This window comes from Physeter macrocephalus, chromosome 14, assembly GCF_002837175.3.
Source record: "Physeter macrocephalus isolate SW-GA chromosome 14, ASM283717v5, whole genome shotgun sequence".
Taxonomy (NCBI): domain Eukaryota; kingdom Metazoa; phylum Chordata; class Mammalia; order Artiodactyla; family Physeteridae; genus Physeter; species Physeter macrocephalus.
The window spans coordinates 83,089,251-83,112,811 of record NC_041227.1 but is presented as its reverse complement, the minus strand read 5'-3'; the positions used below and the strand labels follow the sequence as shown (position 1 = coordinate 83,112,811).

General features: G+C 40.2%; 1 protein-coding gene across 1 annotated transcript in view; it reads left to right on the top strand.

Annotated features, from left to right (window-relative positions):
- NCOR1 (nuclear receptor corepressor 1) overlaps nucleotides 1–23,561 on the top strand; it is a 163,875-nt gene that overhangs the window by 76,107 nt on the left and 64,207 nt on the right. Inside the window, exons 15-19 of the mRNA XM_024127921.3 lie at nucleotides 478–602; nucleotides 3,247–3,464; nucleotides 5,526–5,588; nucleotides 7,422–7,561; nucleotides 17,982–18,108. Of these exons, the coding sequence (XP_023983689.1) occupies nucleotides 478–602; nucleotides 3,247–3,464; nucleotides 5,526–5,588; nucleotides 7,422–7,561; nucleotides 17,982–18,108 (673 nt within the window). The remainder of the gene's footprint in view (nucleotides 1–477; nucleotides 603–3,246; nucleotides 3,465–5,525; nucleotides 5,589–7,421; nucleotides 7,562–17,981; nucleotides 18,109–23,561) is intronic.

The window sequence follows — 23,561 nt, the reverse complement described above, 5'->3', positions numbered from 1 at the left end:
TAAATGAATGTTTCCCCCAAAGAGTAAAAGCATAAAGAGGTTTCTTGTAGTATTATCCATAATGATGAAAAATTTGGGAACATATTAGGGAGCTAATACCGGCGGGATGGTTTGACAAATTATCAAATTTCAAGTAGAATTGAAATGTGTAAGTGACAGATTAGATGTGGGAATTACAAAAAGAGAGTACCCACCTCAGATTTCTAAGTGGAATCTTAACATTGTCACCTGTCTGATGGATCCAGACACTATGAACATTTGTGTGTGTTTATATGTGTGTGTGACCTTTTAAGCAATACATATAGACTACATTAAAGAGCATTAGACTCATTTTTAATACATGACCCCTAGTTACATTGTAGCTGGTGAATAAGTTAATCATAAATTTGTTGCATAGATATTTATTATTCATCATTATGATTTGAGGAGCTGTTTGTTTTACTTTCCAATTTTACAAATGATGGTTCATTCTAGCAGCAAATTGCCCGACCCTCGCAAGAAGAAAAAGTAGAAGAAAAAGAAGAAGATAAAGCAGAAAAAACAGAAAAAAAAGAGGAGGAAAAGAAAGATGAAGAAGAAAAAGATGAAAAGGAGGACTCTAAGTGAGTTAAATGTTGTAGTTATTTTTAAATAATGAGATTGAATCTATTGAAGGTGTAAAATTTTAGATAAAAGAATCAATGGGATGTGTGCTTTGATCACCTAATAGTTATTTGACATAACTAAGGAGTGGAATATTCCAGTAAGTATAACTTTTGGCTTGATGGACTTATTTGCCAGACATGACATACTCTGTTGCAGAAGGGATGAGCTACAATAATATACACCATCACTGAGATACACTGAGTATAATTTAATCTTTGATTTGGAAGAACCTCAGGATCTTTTGTTTTGAACCTCAGGTAGTGTACATTAGTGTAAAAATGCTGCTAAATAGTTTTCATTTATATAACACCTTCTATTCCAGCTTTATGGATTTTATTTTTCATATAAAATAGACTTCCTTTTTTTGTTTTGTTTTGTTTTTTTTTTGGCTGCATTGGGTCTTCGTTGGTGCGCGCGGACTTTGTCTAGTTGCGGTGAGCGGGGGCTACCCTTCATTTTCGGTGTGCGGGCTTCTCATTACAGTGGCTTCTCTTACTGCGCAGCATGGGCTCTAGGCACGTGGGCTTCAGTAGTTGTGGCACGTGGGCTCTAGAGCGCAGGCTTAGTAGTTGTGGCGCATGGGCTTACTTGCTCCGCGGCATGTGGGATCTTCCCGGAGCAGGGCGTCTAGAGCGCAGGCGTAGTCGGTGTGGTGCATGGGCCTACTTGCTCCGCGGCATGTGGGATCTTCCCGGAGCAGGGCTCAAACCCGTGTCCCCTGCATTGACAGGTGGATTCTTAACCACTGTGCCACCAGGGAAGTCCAGATTTCCTGGTTTGTTTGTGGTTGCTGTTGCTGTTTTCCTGGTTATAAAAATAATTCTTGTTCCTTACAGCAAATCAGGAAGAGAGAGCAAAATAGAAAGAAAATTAACCTGTGATTCTGCCACTCAGAGACAGCTGTCGTTGACATCTCTGTGTACATGTTTTGACAGAGTTGGGTGCGGGGAGGCCCTTAGCAGCTGGTTTTTGTTTTTCCTCCAAGAATCAGCTTTATTGAGGCATAATTTTACATAGACTAAATTTCACCAGTTTTTAAGGGTATACGGTTGATATATTTTGACAGTTGTATGCACTGGTGTACCTGTTGCTGCACTCGTGACTCAGAACATTTCCATCACCCCAAGAAACTTCCCCTGTGCTCCTTTGCAATAGTTTCCCTCCCCGCCATTCCCAGCCCCTGGTAACTACTAATTTGTTTTGCCTCTCCTATAATTTCATATAAATGGAATCGTACAGTATGTAATCTCCTGTTGTGTGGCTGCATTTACTTAATAAGTGTGAGATCCATACAGGTTGTTGCTTGTGTTAGTAGTTTGCTTCTTTTTAATATTTATTGTTATTTCTATAATCCTCTTGGAAATACTGAAGGTTTATCTAATTTTGCGGCAGCTAAAGCAGCCTAAATCACTTGCCATGTTTTTTAAAGAGTTGGATACGCATGCCATTCTAATTTTGTGCTTTAGGAAGATGATATCTATAAAAATTTTTTTTTTTTTTTTTTTTTAGTTATTCAGGTAAAACATTTATCCTCCCACGTGGTCAGTGGTTCTGCTCATATGTTACTGCCATATCTTGTTTTTACTTTGTTCTTAAAATCCCTAGTTTATTTAACAAGCGCTCATTTATTACTGCTGTGAGCTAGGTCTTATGGAGGATGCAGAAATACATAAGATACGTACTCTTTCCAGGTAGTTTATGATCTAGTAGGAAAAATTAGGAAAGATACATGTACTCTTGAAGGAAAAGAAAAAAGCCTGGAAGGAATGAGCAGAGTCAATAAAGTATGCTGGGAGATTGAGAAGAGGTTGAGGTTTCCTTCTGCCTGGATAGTTTGGAGGACTTCTTGCAGGAGCTAGTGGTCAGTGTGGGTGGAACAGAGGGAGTAGTGTGAATGGACAGGCCTCTTTGGGAAATGGCAGATAGTAGTTTCATTCGATTGGAACGTAGGACGCCTCAAGGAGAAAAGCAGAGGGAGGTTGGGGTTCAGTTAGGTAAAGCCTTAATGAAAGCTACAGCGTGCCCTTCACTCAGTAGGCTGCATGGCTGTTGGGGAATAGGTAGGATTAGAATGGAGGAAATGGTTTATTGCCAAAGCTGTTGTGCTAGAATATGGGTCCATGAGCAGTATAGAATGGGTGGGGATGCAGAAGTCAGGAAGGCTGTTGTAAGAGACTGCGACTGTGCTGCTGAGGCACTGAGCGTGCGCAGAGGTGACAGCGTTAGAGGTGGTGGAACTGGTGGGAGAAACATCAGTGAGAGGAAAGGACCAGAACGAGGCACTAGTTCACATACGAGTAGCGAACAAGGGGAAGAGCTGAAGGTGAAGTCAGATCCGTAAACTGAGTGATCGTGAGCGTGCTGGTGCTGTTAACAGCTGCTGGTCAGGGGGCCAGGGAGCAGGAAGCAGGGTGGGGAGGGTGAGCGTGTTTTGGGGCTGGTTGAGTTTGTATTGATGGGAAGCCCAAGCGGTCATTCGAAGTAACTGGGAGGTTGGGTAGTTTTATTCGATTTCTATTTAAAGAATTTTCAAGGCTGTAATCTTTTTGGTGTATGTATACTTTTAAATCACACAAAACGTTCTTTTGCTGTTGTTTCTAGAGAAAACACCAAGGAAAAGGATAAGACAGAAAGTACGGCAGAAGAAACTGAGGAGAGAGAGCAGGCCACGCCCCGGGGCCGAAAGACCGCCAACAGTCAGGGCCGCCGAAAGGGCCGGGTCACCAGGTCCATGACCAGTGAGGCTGCGGCTGCCAGCGCTGCGGCTGCTGCAGCCACCGAGGAGCCCCCCCCACCTCTGCCACCGCCGCCAGAACCCAGTGAGTGGACGAGATTGGAGCGAACAGGCCAGAATTTTGTTTGGGATTCTGTTTCAGTGCTGGGGTGAGGCAGGAGGGAACTCTGATATTCATGGCCTAGAAATGCTGATCTGAAATTCTGGCCTTTAAATTTTTTTTTTTTTTTAAAGAATTTATGTAACTCCCTTCTGGCTTGTAGAGCTTCTGCTGAGAAATCAGCTGTTAACCTTATGAGAGTTCCCTTGTATGTTATTTGTCGTTTTTCCCTTGCTGCTATCAATAATTTTTCTGTCTTTTTTTTTAGAAGCTGTTGGGGGTAGGAGTTAATTAATTTATTTAGTTTTGGCTGTGTTGGGTCTTCGTTGTTGCACGCGGGCTTTCTCTAGTTGCGGCGAGCGGGGGCTACTCTTCGTTGCGGTGCTCAGGCTTCTCATTGCGGTGGCTTCTCTCGTTGCGGAGCACGGGCTCTAGGCTCACGGGCTTCAGTAGTTGTGGCTCGCAGGCTCTAGGCACACAGGCTCAGTAGTTGTGGCGCACGGGCCTAGTTGCTCTGCGGCATGTGGAATCTTCCCAGACCAGGGCTTGAACCCGTGTCCCCTGCATTGGCAGGCTGATTCTCAACCACTGCACCACCAGGGAAGCCCTAAATTTGTTAGACTTTAATATCAAAATCTTTCGAGAAAGAACATGAGCCCCAACCTTACTATCTAATACAGCTGTTTTTCTTTTTCCTTTGTTGTAATCCTAGTGTGCATGCCGCCTTGTTTCCTGATGTTCTAACTGGGCACATGTCACGAATGTTTTCTCTTTCTAAGTAATCTTCATTTTTCACTTTCAATGGCTGTGAGATGTTGGCCATCTCCTCCAGCCTTTAAAACTAATATGTATAGCACTTTAATGAAAAAAAAAATCTTTATTCACATAGCATTTTCTTTCTGTTAAATTAGTTTTCATGGAAATAAATTCTTAGACAAGGGAATACTGGGTCTAAGAGTACACGCATTTTTCTCTTTCTTATTAAGGACTGTCTTCATTAGTTTATAAAGGGATCATGTTAATGATGAGTACCATCGTTGGTGGTTCAGTGGTACCAAGTTTATCATAACAGGAAGTATGAAAGAAATCGCGAGTTTTGGAAATAACAGGAATGAAGTGAAGGAAACAATCGGACAGGCAGATGGGGGCAGATCATGGTGGGCCTTGTTTGAACTATATCCTGCTTTGCTTACAAAGTAGGGAGCCTACAGAGGTTTTTAAACAGAGGAGTGTTGTGATTAGATTGGTGTCTTAGAAAGATAACTCTGGTGACAGTGTGGAGGAGGTGTGTTTGGGGTAAGGGCTGGAGGCTGAGAGACCAGCTAGAAGGGCATCATTATGCATTCAGTGGTCCAGGCAGCGAGGGGGTGTATTTAGGAAACTAGAATTGACATACATCATTGCATGTGAGTGGTAGATGGATGGAAAGATTTTAAAAATTAGTCTAAGGCTTCAAAAATTAGTCTGAAGATCCTGATAATAATTGGAGTGACTGGGTGGATGGTAGTAGTGTTAATTGAGAAGGAGAATATAGCAGGAGCTCATTTTAGGCCTGAGAGTCTCAATTTTCTAAAGTAAAGGAGAAAGTGTTCAGTTTGTGATCCATCTGTTTGCTAGATTTCAGGCACTGAGGATGAACACAGGAACTTGCAGGAGTTCGGGGGAGTTGGGGGTTCAGAGAACAGGAGAGGACTGTGCCTGCCTGCGCAGGAGGCAGAAGGGCGGCGGCTGCTTTTGACACTTCAGGAGAGAAGGGATGGAGCTCTAGGAAGTGGGGAGGCACCGCATTCAAACATGTGGACATGGATGGAATGTTAAGGAACATTGAGGAAGACCGTGGCGCTGAGGAGTGTGGGATTTTCCCCCCTGTTACAGTAGAGGAGAGGCTGATACCGTCCTATTTCCATAGTTTCTTTCACCTAATGCTTTAAAGTGGCTTTATGTCAGATAAATATTTAGGCTATAGATTATACGGTTGGTGCCATATAATCTATGAATGAAGGACTTCATTTTTCTCTGGCTTACTGGGTTCTGTCTTTATTTCAGTTTCTACAGAACCTGTAGAAACCTCTCGATGGACAGAAGAAGAAATGGAAGTTGCTAAAAAAGGTAAATGATAGTAGTTCAGGTTCTTCAGGTTTGTTTTTCTTTGTTTGTTTGTTTTTAGGGTTATTGGTAATGAGTGAGATGGAACTAATTTCTTTTTAATTGAAAAAAAAAGTTCTTTCTTCCACAATGGTAAGTAGAATTTAGAAGTACACTTACGAGTTCTTTTTGATGGTGTGGTGCCCTGTAAGGTGCCCCAGTGTGCCTAGTTTAAGAGACCCACTTTTGAGGAATTTTTCTCTCTCATTTTGTTTTGAATGTCTTATTAGAGAGCAAGTAAGCTACTTTCAGTTTTCCAGAATAGTTGTGATTAAATGCTGTTAAAGTTTTGGAAGGTATTTGATATAAAAAGTCTCTTATTTAAAAGTTGCATTTAATAGAATGATAAATACTTTCTCAGTTTGCATTTAGTAAGGCTAAGTTTGATTATAAAATGATTCAGAGGAGAGAGCATGGACTTTGTAGCCAGACAGATGAAGGTTTGAATTCTGCTTCTGACACTTTCCTAGCTGTGTGGCCTTCATCTTACTCTGGAACTTTACGGATCTTGTGTTCTTCTGTTGTTTCTTATAAATGTCATACAGTTTGAGATTGAACTAAAATTTCGAAAAGGATAGATAATTGGTTTATAACTAAAAAATTATTTTTTAAGTAAGCTAATTTTGAGAAAGATTAGCCAGCTCTTTTGGGGGTTAAGGATTTACCTTGTAGTTCTAAAGAGAAGTTATTGCAAATAGCTTGAACTTTTAGTGACACATTTCAGATTTATTTTCTGTTTAGCTGGTAATGAGTAATGCATTTAAGAATCATATAAACCAACCTTACCAAAAATACAGCAGTTTAGAGTGTTCTGTCTTCAAAATATTTTTGTTTGAAGTTTATTGCCATGGTTAGCACATCTGTGACTGTCATGCTTCCGTGTATTACTGTCATCTGACCGTCCCAGCGTCACAGTGGAGTAGGTAGGTGTCAGCTCTGCCACAGCGTGCTTTTGTCAGGTGCACGTCCTAGCGCGTGACTGCTCAGGCACCACTCCTTCCAGCTTTTAGTCATATGTCAGCAGGATCTGGAGATGATCTTCCCGTTATCATTGTTAAGGAAGCTACTGTTGTTAACCTTGGGAAATTGATGTTTTCCCATGAATTAATGAATTTGTACTAGAAATTCCTGCTTGGTTACACCTATGTCTAAAATATCTCTCTGTATTTGTGCATTTATATATCCATACTCGTTGCACATATGTATCTGTGTGCATACATGCATCATTTGTCGGAAGAAATGTCAGATTGCGTAGGTTCCTGTGATGTATTGTATTACAACAGGTCTAAAAGAAAAAAAAACTGGTTAATATTTTTGAGGGCATCCTTGATTGGGAATGGACTGAAGACATGCTGATTATAAATGGAACCTTAACTTTGTGTTAAGGTTACCTTTACTTTGTGTTGATCACTTACATTTGATTACCTTATTAACTTTGTATTGGTATACTGTTTCCAAAGATTTAGAAGTACTGTACCTAATCACTCAGTTTACGGTGTTTGGGCTCTTACTGTGTGTCCAGCATTGTCCTAGTCCTCTGGGAGATCTATAACAAGGATAAGGTTGAGTCCTTCCATTAATGAGCATGTTTTAACTTTGGGTAGAAAAATAGAGCTGTTAATGAGTTTTGTGTGAATCACATTTCAGCAAGCATTGACGTATATCAATAAAAAATTGAAAAAACACTTTTGGTGTTAATGATTGTGAATGCAGTGGATTAAGTTGATTTTATTATTTTTCTTGTTTGCTTTATCAGGTGACTACTCAGTTAATGTTTGGTCTGTTTTTAAAATACAGGTCTAGTAGAACATGGTCGTAACTGGGCAGCAATTGCCAAAATGGTGGGAACTAAAAGTGAAGCCCAATGTAAAAACTTCTATTTTAACTATAAGAGACGACACAATCTTGACAACCTCTTGCAGCAGCATAAACAGAAAGTAAGTATATCAGGGGTGGTGAGTCTTCTACTTACTGTTTTTTACTTAGTTTTTTTTTTTTTTTGAGTTTCAAAGATTGGTTTTGAAGGAAACTTTTTTGTATCTTGTATTTTTTAAACATCTTTACTGGAGTATAGTTGCTTTACAGTGTTGTGTTAGTTTCTGCTGTATAACAAAGTGAATCAGCATATCTTGTATTTTTATTTGCATTTACTTGTAAAGGGAAATGCTGGTTTCTTGGCACAAGTTGACGATTTGTTTATTTACTGCTAAGGCGTAAAATTTCTGTTAGTACTAATGGCGATTCAGTACTTTTGAGTTTCTGTGGGCTGGATTTGAAAAATACAAGCATTTTGGAGTTTGAATTGAAAACTTTAGTTCTGTTTACCATGTTGATTTAGTTGATTTGGCATATTAAGAAAACATTTTCTCAGAAAGATTCCATGGGGTAAAAACTAAAAACCGGCAAGTTTTGAAAATTATTGAAAGATTATTAGAGATTATTGAAAATTCCTTAACCAGGAAGTTGCAGTGTTCTCAGAGTCCACAGAGCTCTTTGAGGGTTCCATGAAGTCAAAGCTATTTTCATAAAAATATTCAGATGTTTCCTTTTTCCACGGTCCGGACATTTGCACCCGTGGTGTCAAAGCAGCTGTGAGTGAGAGTGCTGGTGCCTTAGCACGAACCGTGGCCAGGTACCACCGCGCTCAGCATGCTCTTCATCTCCAAGCAGTTGCAGCTTTGTTTTGTAAATGGCAATTTCACTTAAGAATGCCCTTGATGAAGCAGCTAAAAATTGGCTTTGGTAAATCTTGAGCCTTACACACACATCTGTTTGACGGTGGGAGGGTGCAGAGAGCCCTCTGCTTGGTCCCGGTGAGCAGCGCGTCTCAAGGGAAGGCACTCTTGTGTCGTTTGAGTTCCAAGCTGAGCTAGCCCCCCCTTTTCCATGGAATGTTATTTTTTAATTAAAAGAATGACAGAACAGATATGGTTTTTCAGACCTGAATATTTTGCAGACATCTTCTTGAAAATGAATGAGCCTGTCTTGAAAGAAAACAACCATTAGTATTTGTTGCCACTTTTAAATTTCCAGCTTTCAGGCAAAAATTAGAATTTTGGAAAGTGTGTATCTCTCACCGTGAGCTTAACATCTTCACTATACTCAGACTTTTCTGATGAGACTAGTGGTAATAATAACTAATGTGATATTTTGATATATAATGAAATGTATCCAAATTTAAAAATCTCTGTAACTCATTTTCCAAGTGACCAAGTCATGATGTCACAATGTATGTTGTGTATGGATAAAAGATCCATTAAATGTTCTTTAATACACTAAAGTACAAGATAGAGGAATGCATTTTAATAGAGTACCAAAAATGTATCGATACGTTTCAGATTTCACGTTGCAACTAACCTTGAGTAGAGCATTTTATCCTTTTAAAAAGATTTCAGGAAAAAATGACAAAATGTCTAATACCTGTTAAAACTCAGAGGAAGATTTATAGGTGTTACATTTCCGTTTAAAATGAATACTCTCATATAATGAAGAAGGGGTCTGGAGGTACAGTAGCTCACTCACTGCGTGTGAAGAGAGGGATGTCGCAGTCATGGTAAATTGCTGTCTCTTCTGCAGCCGTCCAGGACAGCGCCCCGCAGAATGGGTGGATGCTGCCAGAGGTTGGGCAGCTGTACAGGTTGGGCACTGAGAAAACCCATAGAGTAGCTATTAGCTAATGCTCAAAAATAGAGCATTCATGGAACCTTCTGAAGGCTTCTTAGAAAATGTAGCCAGAGGAGTCTTCCCTTGTGTTCTTCCTCAGAACATAAGGATGGATTTTTTTTTTGGTCTTCAGAATTTCATCTAGTTCTGTTACTCTGATGTCAGAAAATGGATTTTTCTCTTGACTTAATTAATGCTTTAGGTTGGATCCTAAATAGCATATTTATATCTAAACTAAGAATAAGAAGAAATAAGAATAAGAATATTGGTAATTTTTCACAGTTGGTGTGGTACTAGGAATCTGTTACCTATTACCTCTGAGGAATCTCTCCCTGGGAGGGGCTGGCAGCTGATGCCTGGTGATGTGCAGGGTCTGTAGGAGGCACAGAACAGAGGACTGCCAGGGCTGGGAGCCTATAGGTAGTACAGTGAATGGCTGATGTCTTACAGTTATGTCTATAAACACATACACTTACAGACAAGGGACCCCAGGAGAAGAGTGAACAATTTTATGTAAACATGTCGTTTGCAGAAGGGAAAATCCTATTTTAAAAAAAAAGGAATTTGTTCTCATTAATAGTAAAAGAAATTCAGTAACAACGATGAGTTGTTGCCTATGAAATCACATAATTCTTAATGCTAGTGAAGGAAGGCTATTGCAGCATTATTAACAACCTAAATGCCTTGAAATAGGAAAATTTGAAATATATATTGGTAGAGTGTTTTAATGGAATCATTAATAAAAGTAGTAACCTTGAAGCATTTGTGAAGTAGGTGTGTGTGTAGTTCATGATTATATTGTTAAAAAAAAAGGTAGGATATATAACTACATAGGGCCATCCTGTTTTGTTTACATGTGTACATAAACATTTATACACACGTATATGCATGTAAAAGACTGAAAGGAAATGCAGCAGTATACTTAGAATCTCTAGCTGCTAGAATTATGAGCAGTTCTTATTTTTCTTAACATAATTTTCTGTCTTCCACATTCCAACACGTTATCTTTATTAGAAAATAAATATATGAAAATAAAAAGCAGGAGTTCTGTGGGTTTTGGCTGTTTGTACATGTATAGTGATGAGTAGTTCCAAAAACGGCTCAGATGTAACTTTGGATCGGTTTGATGAAAGCCGTTCATCCACCTGCACAAAAGGCCCGTTAGTGGATCCCCGAGGTGACTGCACTCCAGCCAGAGTGCTTGTTGGACACGAAGCCTGCAAAAAAAAAAAAAAAAAAAAAAGAAAGAAAAAAAATAAAGCCTTACTCATCTCTTCTCTGACAGTTTATTTCCATTCTGAACTATGCTTAAGCGACACTGCACCAAGCTTTGCTAATTAGCTTGTGGCCTGTCACTCACAGCGGATCATTCAGTCTCCATTTCAGGGCTTCAGGCTGTCACCGTGAGGGCTCTCAGACAGAAGGTGAGTAGGGTTCCATACTGTACAATTGATTGTGGGTTGTGGTTCTTTGCGTCAAGCTGAGCTAATTTTAGATTCTGGGAATCCTGGTAGTAAGTCATGAGGATTGATGATAGCTGTGATATCCAGAAGTAAAATAAAACACATTTTTGTTCTTTACATACAGCTATTTCGAACTGGAGAGCAGTGGTCTGAGGGATGAGATTCGATATCACTACATACATAATGGCAGGCCCAGGACGGAGGCACTTCCGTACCGGATGGCTGACGGACAGTGGCACAAGGTCGCACTGTCAGTTAGTGCCTCCCATCTCCTGCTCCACGTGGACTGCAACAGGTATGACTTTGCCTTTGATCTTTCGTGATTGTGCCCTTGAAATTGAGCAATGGGGAAGGGATAAAGCCAACCCCCTCCAAGCCTTGCTGGGAAACAAACCAAAGGACCCTAATCGTCATTTAACATACTGAAATGGGCCATTAGGCGTGCTGGAATGACCAACTGTAATATGTTAAGAAAACAGTTCATTAAAATGGAAACATATCCGGCAATTAGGAAGAACTGTACAAAAGGTTGATTATAGATGGGGGAATATTAAGTGCACCTCGGTGTACTCCAGGTACCAGCTGGAATTCCGTAGAGCTGTGATCACAGTTAACTGTGATATATTGTTGAGTTCGTTCCACTTGGAAGGGAATGAGCTGGTCTACCTTCGAATGAATCTGAGAAGGCAGTGCTAGTGGAGCGGCTAATCCTATTTGACTTCATCAAGCACAGCTTTGCTTAAATATTTTTTCCAAATGGCAACTTCTTAAAGAGGCTGTTCTTTGAATCTTTTGGAATTGATGACATTTATCCTCTGCAGAGGAATGCGCCTCCCAGCTTGTCAGAGGATGGCAGGACTACTTTGAAGTCGGGGCTTTCACAGGAGGTTGTGGGTTGGGTTGAGAAGGAGATATTGGCTCCCGTGTCCGTCCCTGGGCAGGGAGGTTGACTGCCAGCTGAAGAAAGGACACTGTTGGTCTCTATTGGATCACTTGTGGCTGGACAGCTGGATAATGGTGGTCAAGGGAAATAGTTTGATTTCTCCAGAACCCACTGAAAGTCCTTATGGATAGTGATCTGAGTCCTATTATAGAGAATTTTTGGTGCTGCAAGGTAGCTATGAATTGTTGGTTTTCATTAATGATACTGGCAAAGTTCAAATGATTGTTCGGCCACAGAACTTGTTCTCTTGGGCCCAGGATAAGGTACAAGCATGTTGGGGACATCCTCCCTTCTGGCACCCAATGGAAGGAAGCATAATCCAAGGTCAGTCATCTCCACACTGCATTTCTGATGACATGATACTTCAACGTACTTGCCATTCCAGTTCTGCAGTCTCTTTTAGAAGAAGACCTGGAGAGGCAGGGAACAGAAACTAGTGTCAGGTTTAAGGGAAGTCCCGCCATCTTAAAGTGAGTCTTGGTACAGTTTGATGTCATCTGTTTTGGGCGCTTTCTGGATTTTTCTGAAGAATCGTGGCTTCAACTAGATGTAATGTGTGTGCCTGGACCACGTTTCCATAGAAACCACAAACTCCTTTTTACTGTGGGCTGGGCAGGCTGGGCAGCCAGCCCTCAGTCACTAACTCCACTTCCACCTTCAAGAGGTTATTGGCTCTTTCAATTCTCTAGAACTAAAGTGGCCTGTCAGGGAGCACTGTTGCTCCCCCCACCCACCACTCATGCTGCCCCAATGGGAGAGAAGAAGGGTCCTGCATGTCCTCCTATGCCATAGGCCAGAAAGGAGCCTCGAAGTCCTCCTTTAGTAATTCCCAAATGAAAAGTCCTCCCAGGGCTTACTGTTTTGATTTTTTTTTTTTTTTTTTTTGGTATGCGGGCCTCTCACTGTTGTGGCCTCTCCCGTTGCGGAGCACAGGCTCCGGACGCGCAGGCTCAGCGGCCATGGCTCACGGGCCCAGCCGCTCCGCGGCATGTGGGATCCTCCCGGACCGGGGCACGAACCCGTGTCCCCTGCATCGGCAGGCGGATTCTCAACCACTGTGCCACCAGGGAAGCCCAAGGGCTTACTGTTTTTATAACTAGGTGCTTGTATCTCTCGCACCTTCATCCACTTTGCCCACCCCTCACCGCCTGCCTCTGACAACCACCAGTCTCTTCTCTGTTTATGCTTTTTTTTTTTAACATTCCACATATAGGTGAGATCATACAGTATTTGTCCTTCTCTCTCTGACTTATTTCACTTAGCATAATGCCCTCAAGTTCCATCCATGTTGTCAGAAATGGCAAGATACACACACACACCACATTTTCTTTATCCTTTCATCCATTGGTAGACACCTAGGTTCCTTCCATATCTTGGCTATTGTAAATAATGCTGCAGTGAATGTTGGGGTGCATGTATCTTTTCAAGTTGGTGTTTTTTTTTTTCCTTCAGATAAATACCCAGAAATAGAATTGCTGGATCATATGGTAGTTCTATTTTTAATTTTTTGAGGAACCTCCGTACTGTTTTCCATAGTTACTTTCAGTTTTCCAGAATAGTTGTGATTAAATGCTGTTAAAGTGCGGGAAGGTATTTGATATAAAAAGTCTCTTATTTAAAAGTTGCATTTAATAGAATGATAAATACTTTCTCAGTTTGCATTTAGTAAGGCTAAGTTTGATTATAAAATGATTCAGAGGAGAGAGCATGGACTTTGTAGCCAGACAGATGAAGGTTTGAATTCTGCTTCTGACACTTTCCTAGCTGTGTGGCCTTCATCTTACTCTGGAACTTTACGGATCTTGTGTTCTTCTGTTGTTTCTTATAAATGTCATACAGTTTGAGATTGAACTAAAATTTCGAAAAGGATAGATAATTGGTTTATAACTAAAAAATTATTTTTTAAGTAAGCTAATTTTGAGAAAGATTAGCCAGCTCTTTTGGGGGTTAAGGATTTACCTTGTAGTTCTAAAGAGAAGTTATTGCAAATAGCTTGAACTTTTAGTGACACATTTCAGATTTATTTTCTGTTTAGCTGGTAATGAGTAATGCATTTAAGAATCATATAAACCAACCTTACCAAAAATACAGCAGTTTAGAGTGTTCTGTCTTCAAAATATTTTTGTTTGAAGTTTATTGCCATGGTTAGCACATCTGTGACTGTCATGCTTCCGTGTATTACTGTCATCTGACCGTCCCAGCGTCACAGTGGAGTAGGTAGGTGTCAGCTCTGCCACAGCGTGCTTTTGTCAGGTGCACGTCCTAGCGCGTGACTGCTCAGGCACCACTCCTTCCAGCTTTTAGTCATATGTCAGCAGGATCTGGAGATGATCTTCCCGTTATCATTGTTAAGGAAGCTACTGTTGTTAACCTTGGGAAATTGATGTTTTCCCATGAATTAATGAATTTGTACTAGAAATTCCTGCTTGGTTACACCTATGTCTAAAATATCTCTCTGTATTTGTGCATTTATATATCCATACTCGTTGCACATATGTATCTGTGTGCATACATGCATCATTTGTCGGAAGAAATGTCAGATTGCGTAGGTTCCTGTGATGTATTGTATTACAACAGGTCTAAAAGAAAAAAAAACTGGTTAATATTTTTGAGGGCATCCTTGATTGGGAATGGACTGAAGACATGCTGATTATAAATGGAACCTTAACTTTGTGTTAAGGTTACCTTTACTTTGTGTTGATCACTTACATTTGATTACCTTATTAACTTTGTATTGGTATACTGTTTCCAAAGATTTAGAAGTACTGTACCTAATCACTCAGTTTACGGTGTTTGGGCTCTTACTGTGTGTCCAGCATTGTCCTAGTCCTCTGGGAGATCTATAACAAGGATAAGGTTGAGTCCTTCCATTAATGAGCATGTTTTAACTTTGGGTAGAAAAATAGAGCTGTTAATGAGTTTTGTGTGAATCACATTTCAGCAAGCATTGAAGTATATCAATAAATAATTGAAAAAACACTTTTGGTGTTAATGATTGTGAATGCAGTGGATTAAGTTGATTTTATTATTTTTCTTGTTTGCTTTATCAGGTGACTACTCAGTTAATGTTTGGTCTGTTTTTAAAATACAGGTCTAGTAGAACATGGTCGTAACTGGGCAGCAATTGCCAAAATGGTGGGAACTAAAAGTGAAGCCCAATGTAAAAACTTCTATTTTAACTATAAGAGACGACACAATCTTGACAACCTCTTGCAGCAGCATAAACAGAAAGTAAGTATATCAGGGGTGGTGAGTCTTCTACTTACTGTTTTTTACTTAGTTTTTTTTTTTTTTTGAGTTTCAAAGATTGGTTTTGAAGGAAACTTTTTTGTATCTTGTATTTTTTAAACATCTTTACTGGAGTATAGTTGCTTTACAGTGTTGTGTTAGTTTCTGCTGTATAACAAAGTGAATCAGCATATCTTGTATTTTTATTTGCATTTACTTGTAAAGGGAAATGCTGGTTTCTTGGCACAAGTTGACGATTTGTTTATTTACTGCTAAGGAGTAAAATTTCTGTTAGTACTAATGGCGATTCAGTACTTTTGAGTTTCTGTGGGCTGGATTTGAAAAATACAAGCATTTTGGAGTTTGAATTGAAAACTTTAGTTCTGTTTACCATGTTGATTTAGTTGATTTGGCATATTAAGAAAACATTTTCTCAGAAAGATTCCATGGGGTAAAAACTAAAAACCGGCAAGTTTTGAAAATTATTGAAAGATTATTAGAGATTATTGAAAATTCCTTAACCAGGAAGTTGCAGTGTTCTCAGAGTCCACAGAGCTCTTTGAGGGTTCCATGAAGTCAAAGCTATTTTCATAAAAATATTCAGATGTTTCCTTTTTCCACGGTCCGGACATTTGCACCCGTGGTGTCAAAGCAGCTGTGAGTGAGAGTGCTGGTGCCTTAGCACGAACCGTGGCCAGGTACCACCGCTCTCAGCATGCTCTTCATCTCCAAGCAGTTGCAGCTTTGTTTTGTAAATGGCAATTTCACTTAAGAATGCCCTTGATGAAGCAGCTAAAAATTGGCTTTGGTAAATCTTGAGCCTTACACACACATCTGTTTGACGGTGGGAGGGTGCAGAGAGCCCTCTGCTTGGTCCCGGTGAGCAGCGCGTCTCAAGGGAAGGCACTCTTGTGTCGTTTGAGTTCCAAGCTGAGCTAGCCCCCCCTTTTCCATGGAATGTTATTTTTTAATTAAAAGAATGACAGAACAGATATGGTTTTTCAGACCTGAATATTTTGCAGACATCTTCTTGAAAATGAATGAGCCTGTCTTGAAAGAAAACAACCATTAGTATTTGTTGCCACTTTTAAATTTCCAGCTTTCAGGCAAAAATTAGAATTTTGGAAAGTGTGTATCTCTCACCGTGAGCTTAACATCTTCACTATACTCAGACTTTTCTGATGAGACTAGTGGTAATAATAACTAATGTGATATTTTGATATATAATGAAATGTATCCAAATTTAAAAATCTCTGTAACTCATTTTCCAAGTGACCAAGTCATGATGTCACAATGTATGTTGTGTATGGATAAAAGATCCATTAAATGTTCTTTAATACACTAAAGTACAAGATAGAGGAATGCATTTTAATAGAGTACCAAAAATGTATCGATACGTTTCAGATTTCACGTTGCAACTAACCTTGAGTAGAGCATTTTATCCTTTTAAAAAGATTTCAGGAAAAAATGACAAAATGTCTAATACCTGTTAAAACTCAGAGGAAGATTTATAGGTGTTACATTTCCGTTTAAAATGAATACTCTCATATAATGAAGAAGGGGTCTGGAGGTACAGTAGCTCACTCACTGCGTGTGAAGAGAGGGATGTCGCAGTCATGGTAAATTGCTGTCTCTTCTGCAGCCGTCCAGGACAGCGCCCCGCAGAATGGGTGGATGCTGCCAGAGGTTGGGCAGCTGTACAGGTTGGGCACTGAGAAAACCCATAGAGTAGCTATTAGCTAATGCTCAAAAATAGAGCATTCATGGAACCTTCTGAAGGCTTCTTAGAAAATGTAGCCAGAGGAGTCTTCCCTTGTGTTCTTCCTCAGAACATAAGGATGGATTTTTTTTTTGGTCTTCAGAATTTCATCTAGTTCTGTTACTCTGATGTCAGAAAATGGATTTTTCTCTTGACTTAATTAATGCTTTAGGTTGGATCCTAAATAGCATATTTATATCTAAACTAAGAATAAGAAGAAATAAGAATAAGAATATTGGTAATTTTTCACAGTTGGTGTGGTACTAGGAATCTGTTACCTATTACCTCTGAGGAATCTCTCCCTGGGAGGGGCTGGCAGCTGATGCCTGGTGATGTGCAGGGTCTGTAGGAGGCACAGAACAGAGGACTGCCAGGGCTGGGAGCCTATAGGTAGTACAGTGAATGGCTGATGTCTTACAGTTATGTCTATAAACACATACACTTACAGACAAGGGACCCCAGGAGAAGAGTGAACAATTTTATGTAAACATGTCGTTTGCAGAAGGGAAAATCCTATTTTAAAAAAAAAGGAATTTGTTCTCATTAATAGTAAAAGAAATTCAGTAACAACGATGAGTTGTTGCCTATGAAATCACATAATTCTTAATGCTAGTGAAGGAAGGCTATTGCAGCATTATTAACAACCTAAATGCCTTGAAATAGGAAAATTTGAAATATATATTGGTAGAGTGTTTTAATGGAATCATTAATAAAAGTAGTAACCTTGAAGCATTTGTGAAGTAGGTGTGTGTGTAGTTCATGATTATATTGTTAAAAAAAAAGGTAGGATATATAACTACATAGGGCCATCCTGTTTTGTTTACATGTGTACATAAACATTTATACACACGTATATGCATGTAAAAGACTGAAAGGAAATGCAGCAGTATACTTAGAATCTCTAGCTGCTAGAATTATGAGCAGTTCTTATTTTTCTTAACATAATTTTCTGTCTTCCACATTCCAACACGTTATCTTTATTAGAAAATAAATATATGAAAATAAAAAGCAGGAGTTCTGTGGGTTTTGGCTGTTTGTACATGTATAGTGATGAGTAGTTCCAAAAACGGCTCAGATGTAACTTTGGATCGGTTTGATGAAAGCCGTTCATCCACCTGCACAAAAGGCCCGTTAGTGGATCCCCGAGGTGACTGCACTCCAGCCAGAGTGCTTGTTGGACACGAAGCCTGCTGGTCTGGTGTGCGCGTGCCAGTGTTCTGCCTCACCTCAGGTGCGAGAAGGTTTGTTTCTTTCCTTTTAGTTACTTAAATCCCAAATAGCAATATTTTTTACTCCTTTAGGCCTCACGGAAGCCTCGTGAAGAGCGAGACGTGTCTCAGTGTGAAAGTGTAGCTTCCACAGTTTCTGCTCAGGAGGACGAGGACATCGAAGCCTCCAACGAAGAGGAGAATCCCGAGGACAGTGAAGGTATCTCAGATCTTCCATCTGGTTGTGGCTTCTGCTGGCCCAGATGTGTGACGTGTACCTTAGTCATTTGACTATCTAGGAATTGCTTCATTAAGGAAACGTGAACACAATGTATTTATTCGTTCACTCAGCACGTATTTATTTATGTAGCTCCTAAGACGGCCCAGGTGCTACACCCAAAAGATCTTGAAGATGGTGGTCCTGCCTCAGACACTAAGTGCCGACATCAATAAAATGTCTGTGTGTCTGGATCGTTGCCACACGTATTGGTTCAGTCGGTATCATCAGTTACATTTCCCTCTTTATTTTATTCCATTGAGCTTGATTTATTTCAGTGTTTACAAAGCTTACACATGTCATATTGATGTTTTCACATAAAAAGTATTAATGACCCAGAGGCACTGGCAGAAAAAAAAGTCAGCCCAAAAAACTTAATAAAATCCTTTGCGTCACTTGAACAAATTAATGACAACTTCCTGAAAAAGTAAATATTTTCTTGATTTTTTTCCTAATTAAAAAAGTTACCTAATTTATTTCAGTTTACATTACTTTCAAAGTTTCCGTGGATTTCTTTTGTAAACTGTCCTCTCCTGAAGTGGGGATTTTCACAGTGATTTCAGTAGCTCTTTATATATTATATCTTAAACATGTTCATGTGTTTATGTATGCAAATATTCCCTCCATCTCATTTGCTTTTTGTTTTGTTTTATCTTTAAATTACCAGAGTTTAAACTTTGCAGGTAACTAGAGCTATTTACATTTTCCTTTGTAGGCTCTTATATTTTAAGCTTAAGAGGTTCTACACCTTCCAGGAGTTTTACATTTTGTTTTATATTTTTTTTCTACAAGTTGTCGTTACTGGGTTTTCAACTTAAAGTTTGTCTTGAAATGGGTTTTGGCTTTGAACAGTAAACTTTATTCTGTGAGGTTTTGTGAAAAATGAGGCAGCTGTTAAAAAAGTAGAGAGACTGTTGGAGCAGGCTCACCCTGGGGTAGAATGAGGGTCCTGCAGACAGTTGGCGGGGAGGGTGTGTCTGGCACTTCGAAAGAGGTCCTCAGAGTTTGTTAATTTTAATGGGTTTGTAGCTGGTAGCCAGTATTCCCTGGGTTATAAATGTACATGAAGCCTGTATTTCGCAGACTGGGCGGCTTAAACAATAGAAATTTATCTTTTGGATTAGGGCCCCACTCTTATGACCTCATTTAACCTTAATTACCTCCTTAAGGTCATTATCTCCAAACACAGTCACATTGAGGGTTAGGGCTTTAACATAAATTTTGGGGCGGGGGGGGGGACGACACAATTCAGTTCATAAGAAGGGCCAAGCCTATTTGTCATACACGTGTTTATTTCAGAACAGAGAAGCGTATCCATGCATGGGCTAACAGATTCCTCAAAACCGAGCACCAGAAAGTGACTTTTTTCCTTCTGTTTCCCTCCTGTTACTTTGTCTTAGTGTGAAGCTTTTTTCAAATTGTCACATAAGGTGATGAAGGTTAAGTGAGGTATTAAAATCATGTTTCCGTCGGCTGTAGTGTGGGGTAGCATGGTCACGTCATGCCCGTTTGTACATATGCTTGTGTCGTGACATCTACAATAGCGTCCTATTAATAGGAAATGAACTTGCCCCTAGAATTGTGGGATCTTCATTTCCTTTGACTTAATTTCATTTGGAAAGTGCCGGAGAAAAGAAAGTACAGTGCGGTGTCCACGAGCTATCCCCCGTCTCACTGCCCAGCTTCCGGAGACCCTGCAGACCTCCTGTTGGTTGTGGGGTCAGGCTCTTGCCCACGGGAGAAAGGTGGAGTCTGCTGAAAGCGGAGCCTCCGTATCTGGCTTCCTGAGACACGCCTCTAGCTGTGGGAGTGTCTTTTGTGACTAGATGAGTTAAATCAGAAAGACCAAAACCTTACCAGAATTTGGATGTGTTCTTGTTCTCTTGTTCTAAATCATTCCTTACGGTGTTTTGGCGGGGGAAAGAAAAAAAGACACTCACATTTGGCTGGTGCTTGGTGAAGCGCTGTGCCTTGGAAATATTCCTACTCTTTTGTGGCTTGGAAGAAGAAAATAACTGAAGTGCTTATGTCAGATGATATCATCTGTGTAATCACTAACATGTCCTCCTGTATTTGGAAGATAAATGACTTGTTCATTTGTCCTTGGGTTTGAGGCTTTCCATCACTATATGTATAGAAATGAGGATGAAGTCAGGCTTTTTGTTAGCCTTTCAACATTTTGGTAGCATCTTTCACTGATAGTAATTGCTGCTGTATATTGAGACCTTACTACATGTGAGGTGCTCTTGTGAGCTTTTGTCTTTTGATTTTGTTTTTATTTTTGAGACTTGAAGTCTCATCTGAATCCAGGCTCATACATCTAACTGCCTATTTAACATTTCTACTTGGATACCTAAGAGTTAACATCCAAAGCCAACTGTGCTTCCCCACCACTACAACCTACTTTCCCTCCAGTCTCTCCCTCGGTCAGCAAATGATGCCAGCTCGCTCTCATACCCCACATGTGGGCCGTCAGCGAGGGTCGTCCACCTGTCTTTGGATGCATCATTTAGACTCTCTTCACGTCCCCGTCCCTGCATTGCTTCCACCCTGCTTCCGAGCCACTGTCCTCTCTGTTGCGGCGGCCTCTTGATTGGTCTGCTTGCTGCTCTTTGTTCCATTATATTTTTTTCCTCCAAAGAACAGCCAGAGTGAACCTTATAAAATATAAATCAGATCATGTTTCTCCTGTACTCCAAATCCTCTGATACTTTTCTGCGTCTCATTCAGAATCAAAGCCAGAGACCTGTGGTGATGCGTGAGGGCTCCCCGCGGGAGCGGACCCTTAGGTTTCCGTGGCCTCTTTGCCAGCCCCTTTCTGCCTGCTCACTCTGTTCTTTGTTGTTAGTGTTAACTGAGATAAAATTGACATACAACATTATATTAGTTTCAGGCTAACAACATAATCATTCGATATTTGTACGTATCATGAAATGATCACAAAAGTCTAGTTAACATTCATCACTGCATAGTTTTTTTCTCATGATGAGAATTTTTAATATCTACTCTTAGCAACTTCCAGGTTTATAACACAGTGTAATTCATTGTAGTTAGTATGCTGTATGTCACATCCCCAGGGCTTACTGTTTTGATTTTTTTTTTTTTTTTTTTGGTATGCGGGCCTCTCACTGTTGTGGCCTCTCCCGTTGCGGAGCACAGGCTCCGGACGCGCAGGCTCAGCGGCCATGGCTCACGGGCCCAGCCGCTCCGCGGCATGTGGGATCCTCCCGGACCGGGGCACGAACCCGTGTCCCCTGCATCGGCAGGCGGATTCTCAACCACTGTGCCACCAGGGAAGCCCAAGGGCTTACTGTTTTTATAACTAGGTGCTTGTATCTCTCGCACCTTCATCCACTTTGCCCACCCCTCACCGCCTGCCTCTGACAACCACCAGTCTCTTCTCTGTTTATGCTTTTTTTTTTTAACATTCCACATATAGGTGAGATCATACAGTATTTGTCCTTCTCTCTCTGACTTATTTCACTTAGCATAATGCCCTCAAGTTCCATCCATGTTGTCAGAAATGGCAAGATACACACACACACCACATTTTCTTTATCCTTTCATCCATTGGTAGACACCTAGGTTCCTTCCATATCTTGGCTATTGTAAATAATGCTGCAGTGAATGTTGGGGTGCATGTATCTTTTCAAGTTGGTGTTTTTTTTTTTCCTTCAGATAAATACCCAGAAATAGAATTGCTGGATCATATGGTAGTTCTATTTTTAATTTTTTGAGGAACCTCCGTACTGTTTTCCATAGTGGCTGCACCAATTTCCGTTTCCACCAACAGTGTAGGAGGGTTCCCTTTTCTCCGCGTTCTCACCAACCTCGTTACTTCTTGTCTTTTTAACGATGGCCGTTCTTAACAGGTGTGAGGTGACTGCTCCCTGTTTTGACCGCACTGTCCTCTTTGCTGCTCCTGAGCAGACAGCCCCCACTTGAGGGGCTTTTCCACATGCTAATCTCTCTACCTGGAGTGAGCTTCCCCACTTCCTTTGGGCCTCTTGAAATGTCACATGAGCTCTCTAATGCCTCCTTACCCACTGGGCCCCAATTTTGTTCTTTATTCACTGCGTTTATTACCACCTGACATGTCATGTGTTTATTGTTCCTTGTCTGTTTCACACAAGAATTTCCGCTCCATTAGAGTAATTTCTTTTTCCCACTGCAGTGTCACCAGGACCTCAAACAGTTCCCTGCGTGGCGGATGTTAGGTACATATTTACAAATTCACTCTTTCATTCATTCAGAGTTTTTAAATACTATGTTACGCATGAAAACTATTCTTTCCCATATGGTCATTTAAGTTTTTATTTTTACTGTTTTTTATGTAAAAATAATACGTTTATGGCTTCAGAGTTTCCTGTTTTGCTTAAAATATTTCTCCATACCTCCTGAGGTTATTTGTATCTTGTACTAAATTATCTTCTTAGAATTTTAAAAATCTTTATTCCATTTGGAATTATTTTTCTGCATAGTGTAGTTTTTCTTCCAGACAGAGAACCAATTCTGAGAAAGCTAGCTTATTAAATGTCATCCTTTACCCAATGATTTAAAGTAATACCTTTGGCATATATTAATGTCTCACATACTTTAGGAGCTGTCCATAGACATTATCTTCTGTACCACTGATTTATTTTGTCTGTCTCTCTGGCAGTTCCCAACACATTGTAATACATTGGCTTCAGAGTAAGTTTAAGAATCTGGAGAGGCAAGTCTCTCTCACGCTAATGCTTTTTCTAATTTTCTTGGATTTTCTCAGGGACTTATTTATTCATATAACTTATAAATTGGTCTATGTAGTTTAAGAAGTTTTCTTACAAACCGCTGGGATTCTCACTGGAGATATGTGTATTAATTTTAGGGAGATTTAAAGTTTTATGTTGTCTTCTAGTCTATTTTAAGAAAATAATTGAAAACTTAATGTTGAAGTGAACATCTCTGTGTAACTATTTATAGCAGTGTCAAGTTGGAAGTAGCCCAAGGATCCACTAATAGAGGAAAGGTGAAGTAAATTTAAAGACACATTCACAGCTATTCATTCACTTCTTACTTCAGTAAATGTTTGAGTCTGCTCTGTGCCAGGCACTCGGCCTTGTGCTTGTCTCTAGGACTTAACTGATAAGCAAAATATATGATCCTTGCCCTTAATGGTATTTACAGCCTAGTGGGAGCAACAGCAAGGAATCAAATAATTGTGAATAAATGTAAAATTGTAACTGTAATCAGTACATGTGCTGTAAGAGCCATAGTAGCAAAATTCAACTTTGTTAAGGAAATGATAGAAGGATTTATTTTTTTTTTTGTGGGGGGGGCGGGCTGCGGTACGCGGGCCTCTCACTGCTGTGGCCTCTTCCGCCGCGGAGCACAGGCTCCGGATGCGGAGGCTCAGC